The 19,410-nt window shown below is 50.0% G+C and overlaps 1 protein-coding gene across 1 annotated transcript in view; it reads right to left on the bottom strand.

Moving 5' to 3' along the window:
* Window positions 1-19,410, bottom strand: part of LOC130875468 (complement C3-like) — a 30,805-nt gene continuing 11,395 nt past the window's right edge. The window contains exons 22-41 of the mRNA XM_057771321.1: window positions 19,003-19,069; window positions 18,823-18,909; window positions 17,519-17,722; window positions 16,508-16,583; window positions 16,073-16,232; window positions 15,031-15,129; window positions 13,377-13,533; window positions 12,533-12,696; window positions 10,906-11,064; window positions 10,392-10,451; window positions 10,198-10,288; window positions 10,035-10,086; window positions 5,457-5,544; window positions 5,267-5,356; window positions 3,905-4,010; window positions 3,316-3,405; window positions 2,900-2,983; window positions 500-583; window positions 285-420; window positions 1-187 (exon numbers count right to left, since the gene is read on the bottom strand). Of these exons, the coding sequence (XP_057627304.1) occupies window positions 46-187; window positions 285-420; window positions 500-583; window positions 2,900-2,983; window positions 3,316-3,405; window positions 3,905-4,010; window positions 5,267-5,356; window positions 5,457-5,544; window positions 10,035-10,086; window positions 10,198-10,288; window positions 10,392-10,451; window positions 10,906-11,064; window positions 12,533-12,696; window positions 13,377-13,533; window positions 15,031-15,129; window positions 16,073-16,232; window positions 16,508-16,583; window positions 17,519-17,722; window positions 18,823-18,909; window positions 19,003-19,069 (2,196 nt within the window). The 3' untranslated portion in view covers window positions 1-45. The remainder of the gene's footprint in view (window positions 188-284; window positions 421-499; window positions 584-2,899; window positions 2,984-3,315; window positions 3,406-3,904; window positions 4,011-5,266; window positions 5,357-5,456; window positions 5,545-10,034; window positions 10,087-10,197; window positions 10,289-10,391; window positions 10,452-10,905; window positions 11,065-12,532; window positions 12,697-13,376; window positions 13,534-15,030; window positions 15,130-16,072; window positions 16,233-16,507; window positions 16,584-17,518; window positions 17,723-18,822; window positions 18,910-19,002; window positions 19,070-19,410) is intronic.

The raw sequence follows: 19,410 nt of genomic DNA on the forward strand, positions 1-19,410 counted from the left end.
GAGAGTGAAATATAACCAAAGCTTTATTGGAGAACTGGGCTGTGGTCAGTTGGGGCAGCCGAAGACCACCATGGTCTCTGTGAACGCCCCGAGGTTCTCACACTGTTTCTGGTTCTCCTCATCCTGGCATTCTTCAGCCTCGGGCCAGAGCTCCACCCAAGTATCCTTCCCAATGATGTAGCTGGTGCTGGGGAAGGGAGAACAGGTGAGGGCAGCTCCTGGAGCGGTGGGCGGGGCTAAAGGGTCAGCCACTTGCACAGCACAGCAGCAGGGTGGACACTTACTTGGGCTTCTCTCCCCAGAGGTCGGAGGACAGGCCCCACAGGAGGTACTGCTTCTTGTCCTGCAGCTTCAGGGCTTGCCTACACTTGACGTGGCTGATGAACGTGCGTTCCTGCCCTTCCTGCACCTCATCTGAGCCTGTGGAGCAGGGGAGGGGAGGCTGAGCTCCTGCAGAGGGAGCGGGATGGGGAGGTGGGAGGACAGAGGGGCTAGCTACCTGACTTGATGACTTGCTCGATGGTCATGACGTACTCATCAAAGTCATTAGACAGCTTTGTAGCAACTAGCCTGGTCCTGTACACTGTAGGGGGAGGGGCAGTGATGGGCATGAGTTGGGTTGGCCAGTGGGCTCTCACCAGCACATGCACCTGACCATGTGACTCCCCCACCAAAAGCAGAGACAGGCTAAGTCAGAGCTGCCGACACCTCAGCCTGTCCCCTGCCAGGAATGCACACAACCAGGCCATCCCACAGCCACGCTCAGACACACTCATGTAATCCACCATAGCTACCTGGGAGTAGTTAGAGCTGCCCACAGGCACAGACATCCATGGTAAAGTCTCATGGGCAACCCCAGGCCACAGAACTGTGTGCACATTCATAGACACTCATGATGGAGAAGGGTCATCTGTTTATGTGTTATTTTCATTGGTTAATAAACAAACTGCCTTGGCCCTTTGATAGGACAGAAAATTAGGTAGGCGGAGTAAACAGAACAGGATGCTGCGTAGAAGGCAGTGAGGCAGACGCCATGGAGCCAGCTGCCAGGTCAGACATACTGAATCTTTCCTGGTAAGCCACCATCTTGTGGTGCTGCAGAGATTATTAGTAATGGGTTAATCAAGATGTGAGAGTTAGCCAATAAGAGGCTAGAACTAATGGGCCAAGCAGTGTTTAAATGAATACAGTTTGTGTGTTGTTATTTCGGGTGTAAAGCTAGCCGTGTTGGAGCCGGGTGGGACGAAAAGCAGGCCTGCTCGCCTCCTCACTACACACATATACCATGGACACAATTAGAGTCTTAGGCAAGTAGTCACAGACAGAGGCAACTATTCTCAGCACAGCCATCCCCAATGACAGAATCATGCAACCATGGTAACCAGCCAGATCACACCACACACATGATCAGCCAGGTGTAAGGACAGTCATGTTCATGATTGCTATGACTGTGATCCACAGTCACCCCTGACCACTCACTGCAAATATACAGCTACTCAAAGTCACCACTGTCACCAAAACACACGTCCAATTCACAGTCAGGCATGTGCAATTACAATCACCTTCAGCTACAGGTGCATGCACAGCTGTAGCTACCATGTGTGTGTTTGTGTCTCTGTGAATATGTTCACATGTTGTCATGGTGTCTGTTATCCACTTGACAGATCGGGAAGAGGGAATCTCAGCTGAGGAACTGTTTCCATCAGCGTGGCCTGTGGCTATGTCTGTGGGGGCATTTTCTTCATTGCTAACTAATAAGGAGTGTCCAGCCCACGGTGAGCAATGCCATCGCTTGGCAGGTGGGCCTGGGCTGTGTAAGAAAGGTAGCTAAGCAGGCCTGGGGGTTGGGGCATTAGGACACGGCATTCCTCCCTGGTCTCTGCTTCAATTCTTCCCTTGATGACAAACGGTCAACTATAAAATGAAATAAACCTTTCCCTCTCCAGATGCTTTAGGTCATGCTCTGTCACAGAGAGGCCAATCGGAATATGTGTACACGGTCATGTGTGTGGGCGGGTGTATGTGTGTGTGGAGGTCAGAGACCACCTTTGTCCTTTTCTGTTTTTGCGTGTGTCTATGTGTGTGACTGCAGCATTTGAAGAAGACAGAAGAGGGTGCTGGATCTCCTGGAGGTGAAGTTCCAGGCATCTGATGTGGAGTGCTCAAACTCAGGGAGCCAGCTCTCCAGTCAGCCTTGTCCCTTGTGGTTTTTTGAGACGGGATCTTACTGAGACCTTGAACTCACTGGTATGGCTAGGTTGGCCCTGAGAACCTCCTGGCTCTGCTTCCTTGGTGCTCAAGTTAGTGACAGGTGCCACCATGCTGAGATTTTAGCTAGGTCCTGGGGATCAAACCTCATGCTTGGGTTTCCAGAGCCACGCTGACTGAGCTGTCCCTATCCACAGTCCCACTCAACCACGGCTATGGACTACAGCCTCGGGCCAACCCCACCCGTGGTCACACCCACCTTCTCTCACCACCAATTCCCTACTGTTTAGCTACGTTCTTGTCACTGAAACTTCTGGTTATGGAGGAAGGGCCCTTGAGGCTCAGGAAATAAGTGGGACTCACAAGGCCCACAAGGCCTCTTCCAGAGCCTACAAAAGTCACTCACCCTCCTGAAGGAACCCCGTATTCCAACTCTCATGAGGAACCCCAGCAACTCACTGGTTCAGCAGGCTGGACCTGAGTGGTCTGTGCTCTATCTGGGGTGAATGTCTCCCCAGGGAACATCACACAACACGGACAATGGCCCTTCGCTACTCATCTACACATGTCCCAAACACAACAGTCACACACATCCACACGCACCATGGCTGTTCCCTGCTGGTCACACACCATCAAGCCACCTGTCGCTCACTCTGCAAGGTCTGACAAACCCACTAGAAGCCACACTCACCGTAGTCCACTCCAGGTTCGCAAGCCTTTTCCAGCCGGTCGTTCAGGCTGACCTTCTCCTGTGCCTGATGCATGAAGCAGTTCTCTGTGGGGGTGGGGGGTGACACAGGCTCTTGAGTCCCTCTGCCCTTCCAGGACCCACTGTCTGTGTTGGAGCTGGGCCCAGAGGGGACACCTATCCCACTCCATATACCCTGGATGAGGCCATCCCCCACCCATGGGAGTGGAGGGTCTATGTCGCTGTGCCTTCCACAGATCCACCCTTCACACCCTCCTTGTGCCCACCTCCCGGTGCCCACTTCCTGGTGCCCATCTTCCTGGTGCCCACCCTCATGGTGCCCACTTCCTGGTGCCCACTCTTCCGGTGCCCACCCTACAGGTGCCCACCCTCCTGGTGCCCACCATCCTTCTGCCTACCCTCAGCACAGCGGCACATTTCATTGTGGCAGAGCTTGCTCAGCATTCCATCCTCCTTATCCATATGGTAAAACCGGGTGCAGGATTCCTCTGTGGGGAGAAGTGAGGAGAAGTCAGAGGGCCAGGGACTGCACCTCGGGAACCATTCCTGCTATGAAATGCCCAATATTTTAGTCCCCTTAGCACTGAGATGCTGGGTCCCCAACCTCAGACCCCTGTGACGCTCAGACCCCAGGTCTTTGATCTTTCGACCTTTAGACGGTAATGTCTTGAGACTCCATCTAGAGCCCCGAGACGCTCAGATGTCAAAATTCTAGGTCCCTGGGATTCTCAGGCCCCCCAGCCTCCAGATCCCTGTGACCCTCAGACCTCCAACCTCTAGGTCTCTGGGACCCTCAAACCCCAACCTACAAATCCTTGGACTCCGAGTCTCCCAATTCTTCTGTTCCTAGGACCCAAAGAGCCTCAGCACATGCACCCCCAGGACCCCCAATGTTTTGATCATTGGTGCTGCCAGATGTGATGCTCAGATCTCCAGGTTCCTTGAACACCCAGAACACCCAATACCCAGTCCTCACTGGCTGCTCACCCAGGTTGTAATAGGAGTAGACCTTGACCGACCCGGGCTGGATGAGTCCCACATTGAAGAACTGGTGAACGTTGAAGGACAGACATTCTTCTTCGGAGTGTGAGATCTGAGGGGAAGAATGGAGCTGTCAGTGAGTGTCACAGAGGGAACCCTTGGAACCACCGTGAAGAGTTGTGGGACCAAGCATATTCTAGAACAGTGGTTTCCAACCTGTGGGTTGTAACCCCTTTGGGGGCTGAATGACCCTTTCACAGGGGTCACCTGAGACCATCGGAAAGTACAGATATTTACGTTATGATTCATAACACTAGTACATTTTAGTTATGAAGTAGTGATAAAACAAATCTTATGGTTGGAGGTCGGCACCACATGAGGAGGTGCAGTAGAGGGTTGTGGTGTCAGGAAGGTTGAGAAGCCCTGCTCTAGAAGGTGTGGGAAGAGTCAGCATCAGTGAATGTTTGCAGCTTTACTCCGAGTTAGAGGTATCAGGTGACAGAGCTCCGGCCAGCTGGTCACTGTCTCCCTGCTGTTGTCTGCATATGACTTCTCTTCATTCACACCGCAGCCACAATATAATGGCATAAACTAGACCCAACCATGGGGAGGTAACTGGGCCATAGGGGATTAATGCCTGGCTGGGAGGAGCTGGTTTGTCACTGTGATGTAGGTCATTATAACAATGAGTGGGCTTCCTGGACTTCTCTCGGCCCTGCCTGCAGTGTGCGGCTTTATCCTTGCGCTCTCTCTGGCCATTATGCCCGGAAGCTTTTGTTAGAGGCTAAATAGTTGGGATCACTCATTCTCTGGCCTTTTTTATCCAAAACTTTGAGCTTAGTCCCTCTCTATGTCACACCACCTCAGGTGTTTTGTGAGAACAACGTGAAGGGTGCTATGACAGTGCTCATGAAACATTACAGATACCTGGGTACGGTGACATACTGCTATCACTCCAGTGCTCAGGAGGATGAGGCAGGAGGAACTGTGAGTTTGGGGGCCAGTTCAGGCTACATGGAGAGACCCTGCATTCACTATCAAACTCACTCAAAGTTCACTTTTCTTAGACTATTGCTACAAACGCGAAGATTCTAAGGATGGCAGACCCCAATGTGGAAGGAGTCTGGTCCCTGCATAAGGAACAGAATTATGTCTCTTGTCACTTACCCACACCAATTAGACTATGGGGGAGACGGGCGACAATCTTAGGCTGGTCACCTTATTTTAGAAACTCTCTGACCACCTCACAGCACAGATCTTGTATTCCCAAGCTTGGGCTAGCCTGAGCTAGCTGTCACAATGGAGGGAGAAACTCAGCTAGGAAGGGGAAAGAAGAGGGGCATGGAAGCCCCCCTGGGGCAACAGTACCTTTTCGAGGTAGATGATAAGGGTGTTCTTGGTGGAGAAGGCTGAGTTCATCTCATACTTGGAGATGTATCTGTCCACTCCCGTGCTCAGCTGGGGAAGAGCAGAGTTGGTGAAAATCCCTCCTTGTCTCCCTGCAGCCTCTTCCAGACCTCAGACTCTTCTCCTGCACCCCAGCCCCGAGCCTCCCTACCCGTTCCAGGTCGTTTGTGTCTGGAACAAATCCAGTCATCATGGAGATGTCCAGGATGGACATGGTGGCATCCACATCTCCCAGATACCTGTCCATGGCAGAATAAAAGGTTGTGTGATTTCAGGATGGGGGCAGTATCCAAGGTCAGTGTCTGGATGATGGGTCTCACTCCAGGCTCCTGCTTCCCACCCAGCACTGAAGAAGAGTTCGGTTTGGGAAATACTTGTCTGAGGGCAATGTAAGTAGACACAGACAGGCATCGTGGTTCATGATGCTGTCAGAGGCTGAGGTGGGAGGATTATGGGCTGAGGATAGCCTGGGCTACTGAGTGAGTCATCCCAGAGCTGGTGTGGCAGTGTGGATGACTGACAGGATGGTATGGAGTGGTGGAGGGCCAGCGTGGCAGTGTGGAGGGCTGGCGTGGCAATGTGGAAGACCAGTGTGGCAGTCTGAAGGGCTAATCTTGCAATATGGAGGGTCAGTGTGGCAATGTGGAGGGCTGGCTTGGCACTGTGGAGGGCACTGTGGCAGTGTGAAGGGCTGGCATGGCAGTGTAGAGGGCTGGAGTGGCAATGTGGAGGGCTAGTGTGGCAGTGTGGAGGCCAGCATGGCAATGTGGATGGCCAGCGTGGCAGTGTGGAGGCCAGTGGGGGCAGTGTGGAGTGCCGGCATGGCCGTGTGGTGGGACATCGTGGCAGTGTGGAGGGCCAGCGTGGCAGCTTAATCAGTAAAGTGCTTGCTGTGCAAACATGAGGACCTGAGTGATGTCGGAGTGTCTTCTATCTATCTGTTATTTTCATTGGTTAATTAATAAACAAAACTTCTTAGCCTGATAGGTCAGAACATAAGTAGGCGGGGAAGACAGAACAGAATGCTGGGAGGAAGAAGGCAGTGAGGCAGTCGTGATGAAGCTCCAGCCCAAGATGGATGTAGGTTAGACTGTTACCTCGTGGTGCTACACACATTAAGAGAAATGGGTTAACCAAGATGTGAGAATTAGCAAGTAAGAGGCTAGAGCTAATGGACCAGGCAGTGTTTAAATGAATACAATTTGTGTGTTGTTATTTCGAGCGTAAAGCTAGCCATGTGTGATCCGGGCAGGATGAAAAGCAGGCCTGCCCACAGCTCCTTTTACAAATGGCACCCAGACGTGGATAACTGAATCCACAGAAAGCCTGAGAAAGCTTGGGAAAGAATAGAGTAAAACATGTTTTCTTGGTAGCAGCAATTTCTTGGGTCTACTCTGCTTGCTAGAGGCAAGCAAGCACTCTCATCTAAGAGAGGCTTCCTGACTCAGCTTTAGCTGCAAAACCTTGCCGCTCTTTTAAGAGGTCCTGCCACAAAACACTTAAACGGTGTTGATGAAAAGCTGAATGGATGATTTTCAGTTCTCAGCCGTAGCAGGAAAAAAGCTGCACCATTTTAAAATGCTGGCTAACTGGGCCATCCTGCCAGGGCAAACTCTGACTCAAACAGGCAGTCTGACTGAGTGTGGTCTGTGAGCAGAATGCTGCAGCTTGCTTGCTGTCAGGGATCTTGAAATGCCATAGAGTTGTGGTGATAAACATGGCTACAGCTGGTACCTCTGCCATGAGACTGTAACGCTAAGGAATGGGTTGGATCCAGTCACCAAAGCCACAACTTTAGTACTACCAATATTGCTTGGTAAATTAAAGACTCATGTGGTCACAAAAAGAGAGATATTCAGTAAAAGAAAGATTCAAAGTCGAAGAAAACCTCTAAATAGTTTACAGTGTGTTAAAAATATATGTAGGCTAAAGGTTAAAGTCTTAAAGTAAAAAAAAAAGAAAAAGAAAAAGAAAGACAGTAGTTGGATATGGTGGTATACACCATATACACTTGGGAGGCAGAGGTAGATTGACCTCTGTGACTTCAAGGTGTGGCTGGATACACCTTTAATCCTAATGCCTGGGAGGCAGAGACAGACAGATCTCTGAGAGTTCAAGGACAGCCTGGTCTACAGTTATTCCAGGACAAAGATATACAGAGAACCTGTCTCAGAAAGTAAAAACAAAAGAAATACAGGTTAAAATAAAGCCGCACAAAGATGGAAAATACAGAGAATCTTGATACTGTATGCTAGTATGCTCTCTTTGCATTGTCTGAATGCCGAGGAAGGAGCAACAGCTACTAAAAGATATTTGTTTATAAATGCTGCTGAACTAATCTAACATAGATCTTTTGAAAATACCTTGACTTCAAAATTTGGATCTAAGGTTATAAAGCTTTGGAAAAGTTCTTCTTTTGTTTTCACAGAGGGTGAGACCCTGTGGATTGCTTCTATCCCAATATGGTATGATGGACCACGCCCTCCTGAAAGGTTGCTGTGAACACCTTCAAAAAAATTACTTCACTCAACTGCTTACTGAGATGAATCTAGCACACAGGTTATACCATGAAAGACTTAAATAACAGTGCCCCCATTCAGCACGAAGCAGTTTGGAGAGAAAAAACTGCCCATATTCCCAAATACTGTTTATAAATGTTCTTTTACATTTAAAGGGGGATATGATATAGATATGAATAATTTACATTGATATAAATTTTGTTATATGTATATGTATATCTGCTCTTGATTAAGGTATTATGATTGTGTAATTCATTTAAAAATGTAATGTATAATTAGGAAATATAGGTTGTTAATGGCTAATCATCAATAATCGTCAAGCTTGTAGTCACGTTAGTCAGATTTTCTAGATATATAGAGATATATTTCAGTTAGATAGGCATTCTTCATATCTTTCAAAGACTGCAGAATATGGTATTTAAAATGTTTTAATAACTTAGGGTTTTTCATGACAATGAGACATATTTGCTCCTGGCAGCACAAACCTACTTCAAGAGGAAGATGGGCATCAAAGAGGCTCCTTATGGAGTTGATTAGACATTTGGGCAAGAAACTGCTCTTGCCTGGACTGTTGCATAAACTGGACACAAAGAACCCACAGAGAGAGGACTGCTGAACTTGTCTAAAGGTGAGATGGTCTTTTGGGGTTCCTGATTCATGAAAGAGTCTGCGAGACATTTTGCAGGACACAGCAGATAGTGACTGAACTGTCTTTGAAATTTCCTGCTTCGTGGAAAAATCTACTGGATACTATGGGCCTGTAGGCTGAAGATGGATGCCCCAATGGTACAGAGGAACTTTAGGTGACTGTCAAGGCAGCGAGATGTCTCTGTCATTTCTAGAGTTGGAAGTTGCTTACTTCTTGTTTACTTAGGTAATATGATATCCTTCTGGAGTCTTTGATGGAGTTGAAGGACGGATAGTCTTAATTTTAGTTTTCCTTAGTTATGATAAAAGATAAAATAGATATAAATATTGTAATTCTTGCTTAATAACTGTTTTGTTATATGTAATTTTACTATGTTAAAGTTAAAGCCTTTCTTTTTGTTTAAACAGAAAAAGGGGAAATGATGTAGGAGGGTCTTCTATCTATCTGTTGTTTTCATTGGTTAATTAATAAACAAAACTTCTTGGCCTGATAGGTCAGAACATAAGTAGGCGGGGAAGACAGAACAGAATGCTGGGAGGAAGAAGGCAGTGAGGCAGTCGTGATGAAGCTCCCGCCCAAGATGGATGTAGGTTAGAATGTTACTGGTTAGCCACCACCTCGTGGTGCTACACACATTAACCAAGATGTGAGAATTAGCAAGTAAGAGACTAGAGCTAATGGGCCAGGCAGTGTTTAAATGAATACAGTTTGTGTGTTGTTATTTCGGGTGTAAAGCTAGCCGAGTGTGATCCAGGCAGGACGAAAAGCAGGCCTGCCCAGAGCTCCATCTACACCTGAGTTTAATCCCCCATTATCCATGTTAAGAAGAAGAAATCAACCTATGGTGGCTAATACCATTAATCACTGAGCCCATCTCCCTGGAACACACTTGTAGTTCCAACCCTGGGGGCATAGTCAGGTGGATCTTTGAGCTCACTGCCTGACCAGCCTTGCGTACTTGGCGAATTCCAGGCCAACGAGAATTTCTGGCCAGGGAGATGGTTCAGTGGGTAAAGGTACTAACCACTATGCTTAACAACCTGAGTTCAAACCTAGGACCCCACATGGTGAAAAGAGAGATCCAACTCCTACAAACTGTCTTCCTACCTCCATGTATAAGCTGTGGCATAAAAAATGTGTACACACAAACACACACATACATATACACACATGTGCACGAATACACAGACACACATACACAATTCACGCGCGAGCGTGCGCGCTCACATGATCACGGAGAGAGGAAACAGGCCAACAGAGATGGTCACAAATAAGAAAAGAGAAAACTGCCCAGGCAGTGAAGTCTGAATGTGACGCCAACGGCAGGAGGGACGATGGAGGGAATGGTCTTGCAAGAGACGCGCGGTGTGCCCCGGGAGATGGCAAGCTTGCCAGCATGAATGAAGAAGTGAACAGAGGGGAAGGAGATGGACTGAGGATGCCACTCATGGCTACAATGCTTGCGGCATGCCCAAAGCAGGGGCTCTGGCCTGCCACGAAGACGAAGTCTTTCTAGAGGGAGAGAGTAACCAGGATGAACCCCAGGGACCCAGATCCTCACCTGGTGCAGATGCTAAGGGTCATGGTTCTCTTGGCCTCCTCGGGCTTCTTGGCTACAAACAGAGACAGAAGGATACATGGTGTCTTTGGGTCCTGGTTCAGGAGGAGGGCAGGGATGGGACAGGACTGGGGTCGGAAGGTGACAGGGGGGTCATTCCTCTTACCTGTGTCAGGGGCTGGTTCTATAGTGACCCTGAGGTCGAACTTCTTGCAGGTGACTTTGCCTTTGACTTTGGCATGATACACTGTCACTACCTGGGGGGATGAGCGCAGGACCCCATGAGAACACTGCATGGCTGAGGACGGGGAGGGGGCAGGAGAAAAGGAGGTTCCAGCAGGTGTGGTTCCCCTTCCTTACCGACAATGTGCCTTCGCCTTTTCCTTTGGCTGTCAGAGAGAAGGCCTCATTTTGCTTGGTCTGCACAGGGTTGGGGGAGAGAAGAGGGGAAGTTAACAGCCGGCTTCAGGACCAGGAAGATGGCCCAGTGGGCAAGGTGCTTGTCTGATAAACGTGAGAACCTGGGTTTGATACCAAGAATCCATGTCAAACAAACTGGGCATGGGCTTGAGATCCTAGCACTGGGGAGGCAGAGACAGGGGGATCTTTGGAGCCTGCTGGCCACCTAGTCTAGTCTATTTGGTAAACTTTAGCCCAGTGAGAGTCTTAGCTCAACAAGTAATATGGACAGCACCTAAGGAATGGCATGTAAGGTTGTCCTCCGGTCCACACCACACAAATGTACCCACACCTGTACATAGACATGCATACACGTGAGCGCATACGGTTCCCGCGAGGTATCTAACAACCTCTCTCCTGTAGCCCTGGATGGTACAGAAGGAGGAAGAGAGGAAAGGGAGGGGTAAGACCATACCTCTTCTGATCGTAGGAGGCTGCCAGTTTCCCAGAGCAGGCGGAACATGGTTGGGGCGCTGCGGCTGGGAAGGTGGAAGGACACGTCCATGTTCAACTCCTTGTGGTCAGGGACGTCTGTTTGGTATTGGGCCAAGGCTTGGAATACCATGAAGGTGGCCTAGAGCCCGTGTGAGGGAAAGATGGTTAGCTTTGCATTCTCATTGGTGGTTAGGAAGTGTTGGGGAGAGATGATCATGTATGGGTCAAAATTATGGCATCAGCGCCACACACAGAACCTGCCGGATACTGCAAAGATAAAGTTGGAAAGAGGTGGATGTCCCAGAGCTCCCTGTGAGAGAAAATTGGGCCAGGGATGGTTATCAGTCAGCCTGTGGCCTAGAACCCACCAGAGTGTGAAGGGACTAGCAGAGATCACTAGAAACTCAATTCAGGGATGGTTATCAGTAAGCCTGTGACCTAGGACCCGCCAGAGTGTGAAGGGACTGGCAGAGGTCACTGGGCACCGAAGGACTGTCTAGAATTTTCCAAGGGAGCAGGCTTTTGTTCAGATGCTGGCGATGCTGAAAACACGCCAGTATCTACCAGGATATATGCATGCCTCCCTTTCCTTTCCTGCAACCTGGACTGTGCTGCAGCCGAGGGGTGCCGAAGAAACAGGCTTCCCTGCCACCTCACAGGTGGCAATTCAAGTGTACGACTGAAGGTCTAGAACCTCAAAACTCCTCAAAAGGGAGGACTTTAGGGCTTAGTGAGCCAGGAATTAATCTAGAACCATTTCCTGAGAAAGACAATAGACCCAGAGTGTGGGGGCACCAAGCTCTGAAGTGATATGGAGGATGGAACACCGAAAAGTGACTGGGAGCCCAAAGAAAGATCAAGCCAGAGCCTGAGCTTGCCCTAAATTGCCAAAACCATCATCTGGAAAGTTCTAGAGAAAGATGCATTGGGCAGTGCCCTCGTGGAGGTGAGAACAGAAATAGAATACATCAATGACAAAACGTGAAAGGTGGGTGGTATTGGGATCTTGGTCTAGATCTCACTGATTGGAGACTGTGACATTTGAGAATCCAGTGGAACATAGAATGCGATCTAGAACCCCACACACACGAGGGGGGGGGAATATTGGGAGTCTCCTTGAATGAATGAAGGAAACAATCTAGAATGGTCCAGTGATAAGGTGACATTGGGAGTATAGTGAACCCATGAACATGATCTAGAGCCCACACATGACAAAGGGAGACACTGGGAGCCTGGTCAAATTGAGACCATGTTCTAGAATCTTCCAGTGATGCGGGGGCACATCAAGAGACTGATGAAACAAGGAAAGTGATCTAGACTTTCCAGTTAGGGTGCGGTTGGGGGGAAGCCTAGGAACATGATCTGGAACATTTTGATGAGAACGGGGAACATTGAGAGCCTAGTCTAATGAAGAATATAATCTAGAACCCTCTAGTGAGTAAGGGTGCCATTGGGGGCCTGGGAAACAAGGCATGAGATCCAGTTTCTCCATCACCTGCACTGCTCAGATGGAGGAGCTACATGCCTGGGTCTTGGTGTCTCCTCCAGGAGACCTGGGAAGCAAACGTTGGAACTGGAGCCCACTTGCCTGCACAGAGCCCACTTGCCTGTGTGGAGCCGTAGCCGCCCCCGTAGTATCTTTGCTCATTGAGCCAGCGGACCACAGGAGGCACAGAGTCGAAGTCTTTCAGCAGCAGCAGGGCCAGGAGGGCATAGGACGTGGCCTCCACATTGTAGAGCTGTTGGCCGGGCTCTTCCCAGCGGTTCCGATCTGCACAGGAAACACCCCGGCCTCTCATGCACTGTGTACCTGAGAGTTACTCGGGATCTGGCCTGCCCCATGTCCGGGTGGCCATGCTTTTGTCCAACTCTCTTGTGCTCAGTGTGGACTGTCAGTCTGAGTGACCTGGGAGACAATCCCCTGGCCTTGCCGGTGGGAATCATCCTGACTATGTTAACTGGTGTGGAAGAACCCATCGTGACCTTTCCCTGGGGTGGGTACCAGAATGGGTAAGATGGAGGAATGAACCCAGCATCTCTCTGCTTTCTGATTAGCTCTCACTGCCTTGATTTCCAGCTATGATGGATTCCACCCTTGAGCTGAAATGAAGCCTTCCTCCCTTGGGTTGCTTTCACTGGGGCACTTTATAACAGAAACAGGAAAAGAACTCAAGAGCATCTCCAGTCCAGCAGCCCCTGCCTCTCCTTCAGTCGCCCTTCTGATATGGATGCCCAGGGTATGGTTGAATGAAAGGTGCCCCGGGACTCTTGTGTGATTTACACTGAAGAGTCCACAGACTTGAGAGGCTTCCACTGCAGTCAAGGTGGGGCCATCCACCTCACCCCTCAGCTAAGAATCACGTGTCCTGGCTCACTGTGTGTCCAGGATCTTCACTTGAGTTGACCCTCACCCCCAACCATACACCCCTTCCCCTTGAGGCGATTCCTCACCTTTGGCTGTGTTCAGGAACTTGCTGAGGTAAGGCTCCTCCAGTTTCCCCATCAGGGCCAGGGCATACCCAGCGATGGCCACTGTGTATGGTCTCTGCAGGTTCAGGTAACTGGCTGTGATGTACTCCCCTGCCTTGTTGATGCTCCCGGGGAGGCTCTGGGAGAGACAACAGTTGGGATCTCACAAACATGACTTCTGGGCCACCAGGATAACATTTTCCCTGTGGGACTCCCCTGAATCTGTCCTGTGGGACTCCCCTGAATCTGCCCTGGGGGACTCCCCTGAATCTGCCCTGGGGGACCCCCTGTATTGACTTTAAGAATCCTCTAGTCATTGGGGCCACTGGTGTGGTGCCCTCTGCTGAACCCTTTTATGCGCCTGGAGAAGTCTGTACACTAGGGGTGTGCAGAAGGGGGTGTGACTGTGGGTTCTTGGGTGGATGAGCCCTGCCTCATAACAACAGTGAATTATGGTCATGTAAATACTCCCCAGAGGTTGTCACTAAACAAAACGATGTCATAAAATGTCCCACGTTGGCATATACTAGAAACAAGATCCAGCACGCCAGCTGGAGCCTTCATCCATCTTCATGGTCACCATGTCGCCTTAGGAGGGGTTTGCCATTTGCACGTTCACTGAACTAAGATGGGTAGCTGTTGGCGCTGAGTTGAAACATTCCCTCCGAGAGGGTGGCAATGGTTCATAAAACTCAGAAAGACAGCAAGAGACTTAGAGGCTTAGAAGGCCCCAAAACTCGGAACTCTCCTGAAAGCTGAGAGATGCAGAAAGCCCCTCCTGGCTACAAAGGCAGAAAGCCACCGCTGGGGGGAGGGGTCTCTAGGGTAGACCCACCCATAAGCTGTGCAAGGAACTCTAGCTGTGCAGTTCATTATCCACGGTGGGGTGGGCTTTTTGGCAATTCAGCTGCCCTTGCGTCCCCATGCTCCCATAGGTGACCCCAACAAACTTGATGCAATGTTCAAGCTGAACTTGGCGCAATCATTTTTTTGGTTTGGTACTGATCACTATCTAGGATGATAGACATTTCTTTGTGTCTCCCCAGGAAAAGTCATATACTTTTTCAGAGGTAAAAACCCGAGATCACAGCGATACACACCAGGTGTCATGGTTTATCGTCAGACCATTTTTAGTAAGTAGAGAGGGCCAAACCTCCCAGCTCAAGGCAACAACCTCTCCCCTCCTTAGCGTCAACTGTCAGCTTGATACAGCCCGGGGTAATAGAGGAGAACCCTAGTTGGTGAACTGCCTACATCAGCGGGACCTTTGTCATCTGTGGGGATTCTCTTCAGTGTTAGTAGATGTGGGAAGGCCGCTGTGGGCAGCACAATTCCTAGGCAGGTGGTCCTGAGCTGTCCAAGAAGGTCTAAGCCTGCCAGTGAAGCAGCCAGCAGCACCATTTCTTTGGCTGTGAGTGAGCTGAGGTCATTTGTTTGAGGTAATGGAACAGCAAACATGCCTGCCCTTGAGTCCCTGCCTCGACTTTCCCCCGGGGATGTCCGTGATCTGTTGCTATAACCTGAAAGAAACCCTTTTCTCCCTCAGGTTGCTTTTGGTCAGAGTGTTCGATCCCAGCAATAGAGAAGAAACGAGAACACCCCTCCCCACAGCTTGGGTGGCTGACAGGACACTCACGTTGATCTGCCCCTCACAGATTTCTCGGGCTTCCTGCAGTGCTATGAGGACGAAGGCTGTGAGGGACACATCGGCCTCCTTGGTGTTCCGGAGTCCACCCTGTGATGAGGAGCAGAAGAGAATCTTTATGCGTCTAAACCTGGTTGTCAAGTACCCTAAAGATTTGGGGAGTCTGGGCTCAGCACCCCCCCCCCGCTAGTGTGAATCAGTTGAATTATTTGTTCATTCTGTGTCACTGGGATCCCCCTGGACTGCTGTCTCTGGTGTAGCAGGGTGTAATGGTTGAGGAAACCACACACAGCTCGCCTTCACAGGGCTTCTTGCCCAACCGGATGGGCATGAGCCGGTCAGCTACTCCACAGACAGACAAATGCTCCTTGATCTATGGTAGAGATCCCCTGACAGATCTACAGAAAATGTGGACTATCATGAATCAAAACACTTAGTAGGACCTGGGGAGATGGCTCAACCCTCAAGCCCCAGAAATCACATTTTAACAAATTAAATATCTGGGCATGGTGGCTTGTGCTGGTGAACCCGGTATTGGCAGGCAGAGATGGCCAGAACTCTGGGGCTCAGGGATCAGCCAGCTTAGCCTACTTGGTGAGCCTTGGGACAGTGAGATACTGTCTCAAAAAGAAAGAAAAAAGAAAGAAAGAAAGAAAGAAAGAAAGAAAGAAAGAAAGAAAGAAAGAAAGAGGAAAGGAGGGAGGAGAGCGGGGTGGGGGGAAGAGAGAGAGAGGGAGAGAAAGAGAGAGACAGAGACAGAGAGAAACAAAGAAACAAAGAATCAAAAAAATCAAAGAAAAAGAAAAACGTAGGTGGCCCTGGAGGACTCTCTGGTCTACACCAAGCACATACCACGCATGTCTCCTGTGGCTGGCTATGTCAGCCGCTGAATTCTTGCAATACTTTAGTGTTTTACAAATTTATACACCGGGCTCCCACCTCCACCAAGTGAACAAGCAGACAGAGCAGTGTTCTCTCCTCTCCCTCCTGGGACCCTCTACTTATCTCTGTCTGGAATCCCCCTGCCTCTTACAATCATTTGTTGTAGAATCACGGGTCCGTCCTCCTGAAAGACTCCATCTGGCTTCTGTTTCTCCAGAATCAGCCATTTAACAGCCCCACACAGGACCTGAGAGTCAATGGCGATGAGGTTGGCAGCCAGAGAGAAGACCTTGACCACATAGGCTGTGAGCCTGGGGGTGGGGGACACCACGTATGAACCAATCGACTTTGAGAGCCAGAGAATGACATCTTCACCCACCAATGAGCAGAGAGTGATGGTGCCCCTGCCACTCAGTTTGGGTTGCTCAAGGTGCATCAAGTAGGTTGCTTAAAGGAGTCTAAGACTCATTCAGTTCCAGAGCCTTGACTGTAGACAGATAGGGGCCAAACCACCCTTGGTAGGGATTCAGGCCTTGCTCAGGTGGCTGTCGAGGCAGAGAAGGTCAAACTGAGCATCTGGACTTACCAGGTGCTGGGTGCCCTGTGTTGGAAGGCAGCATAGGCAAAACTGGGCTGTTTGTAGACCAGTTGCTGAGTGTACCCTGTGGAGAGTAGAAAGGGTCACTAAAGGAAGGGGTGGGCTGGAGAGATGGCTCAGTGGTTAAGAGCACTGACTGCTCTTCCAGAGGTCCTGAGTTCATTTCCCAGCAACCACATGGTGGCTCACAGCCATGTATAATGAGACCTGGCGTCCCCTTCTGGCATGCAGGCACACATGGAAGGAATGCTGTACAAGTAATAAATAAATAAATCTTTAAAAAAAATAAAAAATAGGGCTGGAGAGATGGCTCAGAGGTTAAGAGCATTGCCTGCTCTTCCAAAGGTCCTGAGTTCAATTCCCGGCAACCACATGGTGGCTCACAACCATCTGTAATGAGATCTGGTGCCCTCTTCTGGCCTGCAGGCATGCACACAGACAGAATATTGTATACATAATAAATAAAAGAATTTAAAAAAATAAAAATAAAAAAAAATAAAAAATAAAGGGGTGGGTTGAGCCTGGCCTGACCAAGGTGAGCAGTGGGTGCCCCAAGGGCAGGACAAGGGTGCCACCTATGTGAGGTGGGATGAGGGTTCAAAGAGGTAGGATCAGGATCCTGGGAAGGGAGTGGGTTTTAAAGGAAGGCTTGAAGAAAAAAGCTGAGCTGGGGGTGGGAGGCAGGAGCAAGGTCGGGGAAGGGACTGCCTGAGGAGAGTGAGCGCTGGAGAGAGTGCTATGAGGGGGTGGGTCTGGAGTAGAGAGAGGGACCAGGCAGCTAGGGAAACCATCTCTGAAGGACGAGTGGCAGAGGGTGTGCGTGTGTGTGTGTGTGTGTGTGTGTGTGTGTGTGTGTGTGTGGTGGTGGTGGTGGGGGATTGGAACAGAGGCGGGGCCTATGGGCAGAGGGGGCGGGGTTTCGTGAGGGGCAGAGATTCTGGGGAGCAGAGGGAACTTTGAAAGAGAAGCTGGTTTGCTGTTTTCCAGCACAGGCCCCACCTTTCTTGATGAGCTCCAGAGACTCCTGCCTCTTCTCCAGGCCGAACTTCTCCCACTGTTCTGTCTGGTCTAGGTAGTGCACGGCAATGACTGTGGGTGTCATGCCGACCATGTTCTGCTCCCCGCAGCCCGAGGGTGTCACGATCAGATGTTTCAGCCGCTCTGCGTCCACTGCATCCTCGACCATCTGAGCCACTGGGGTCCCTGGAGCAGAGTGTGGAGGAAAAGGCCTGTCAGGCCTGTCTCTGACCAGACGAAGCCTAGGGCTTGGGGACTGCAGGAGGATTTAAATCCTGTGTGGATTTAGGGGGAGGTGGTAGCTCGTCTTGGACATTTAATTTCACCTTTAGTCAAGATAATGGCAGCAGCCAGACAGCTCTGGCTTAGAGTTCCTTGCTAGTGTCTGTTGGAGAGCTCTATAGAGCATCTCATTTAATCACCAAATCACTTTGAAGTTGGGCACTGTCTCTTATGGTAGCTTGTCTCAGGTGGCTCAATGTCCCCTACTCGTTCTTCCTGGATCCAAGTAAGAGGAGCAGAACCTCTGTACTCGGAGGGTGTGGCTTCTTAATTATCTTTCCCAGCATGTGCTATTTGCAGAACTAACTTCTGCAGGAGGCTCCTGCATGCAGACACAAGCCATACTGTTCCTGAGAGATAAAGTGGGGGCTGGAACTGCAATGGCCCCACCCTCCCAGCAAATAGGCAGAGAGTATCTGTGGTGTCTGAATGAGAATGGCCCCCAGCGCCTCCTACATCTGAATGCTTGGTGCCCACTTAGTAGGACTGTCTGGGAAGGATTAGAAGGTGTGTCCTTGCTGGAGGAGGTGCGTCACTGGGGTGGACTTAGGGGGTTCAAAAGCCCACAGCAGGCCCAACCTTGCTCCTTCTCCCTCTGCCCATGGATCAGGATGTAGCTCTTGGCTACTGCTCCAGCACCATGCCTGTTCGTTCCCCACCATGATGGTTGTGGACTAAGCCTCTGAAATTATAAACAAGTCCCAGTTAAATGCTTCCTTTATAAGAGTTGCCTTGGTCATGGTGTTTCCAGGCAGTGATATACCAGTGACTAAGACAGTATCATTGCCCTCATTTTTCACAGGGGGAAACTGAGGCATGGGGAGGCATTCTGTTAAGAATGAGTCCCAGATCAATCAACTTGAAATAATAGAGTTGAGATTTGGATCCTGTATCCTGGTGCAGGGTCTTCCCCTTTCTCCCATGAGATGGCATCCATTAGCTTCCGGCTCCCAGCTGCCCTGACCCCTGCCTGGACCCTCATGCCAGGGAAGCGGCCATCCTACCTTGCAGGAGAATTCTGGTCTCAGAATCCGTGTCCGGCACTTGGTCACTGAGGTCTGCAGCGGGCACATCCTCCCTCTGCACGCCCTCTGCAGGGTGATAGTGAGAGAGGTGGATGCCACCACCCCCTGCCCTTTTCCTGGTGCCCCACACCACCCTGCCTGCTCTTCCTGCCTCCTCACCTTTGCCAAGCTTCTCTGGATTCAGTGTACGGGTGGTCACAGTCTTGTTGACTCGTATGCCTTCCGGCTGCGAAGGAGGATGCAGTAAATGACAAGAGACACATTGTAACGAATTAGTCTGTATAATAAGTGACCAGGCTAGCTCAAGAGTAACAGGAATACTGGTTAAAGAGGGGAAAAAACTTACACTACATGTATGTTTGTGCATGTGTGAGTGTGTATGTGTGTGTGAGTGTATGTGTGAGTGTATGCAAGTGTGCAAACATTTTTGTGCAGGTGAACATGGGAGTGCACTGTTTGGGGTGTACATGTATGTATAAGTGTGCATGCATGTATGCAAGTGTGTTCGAGTGTGCATGCCTGTGTAAGTTCATGTGTGACTGTGAGGTGTGCATTTGTGTATGTGTA

Source organism: Chionomys nivalis, chromosome 6, assembly GCF_950005125.1.
Source record: "Chionomys nivalis chromosome 6, mChiNiv1.1, whole genome shotgun sequence".
In the NCBI taxonomy this organism is placed as follows: Eukaryota; Metazoa; Chordata; class Mammalia; order Rodentia; family Cricetidae; genus Chionomys; species Chionomys nivalis.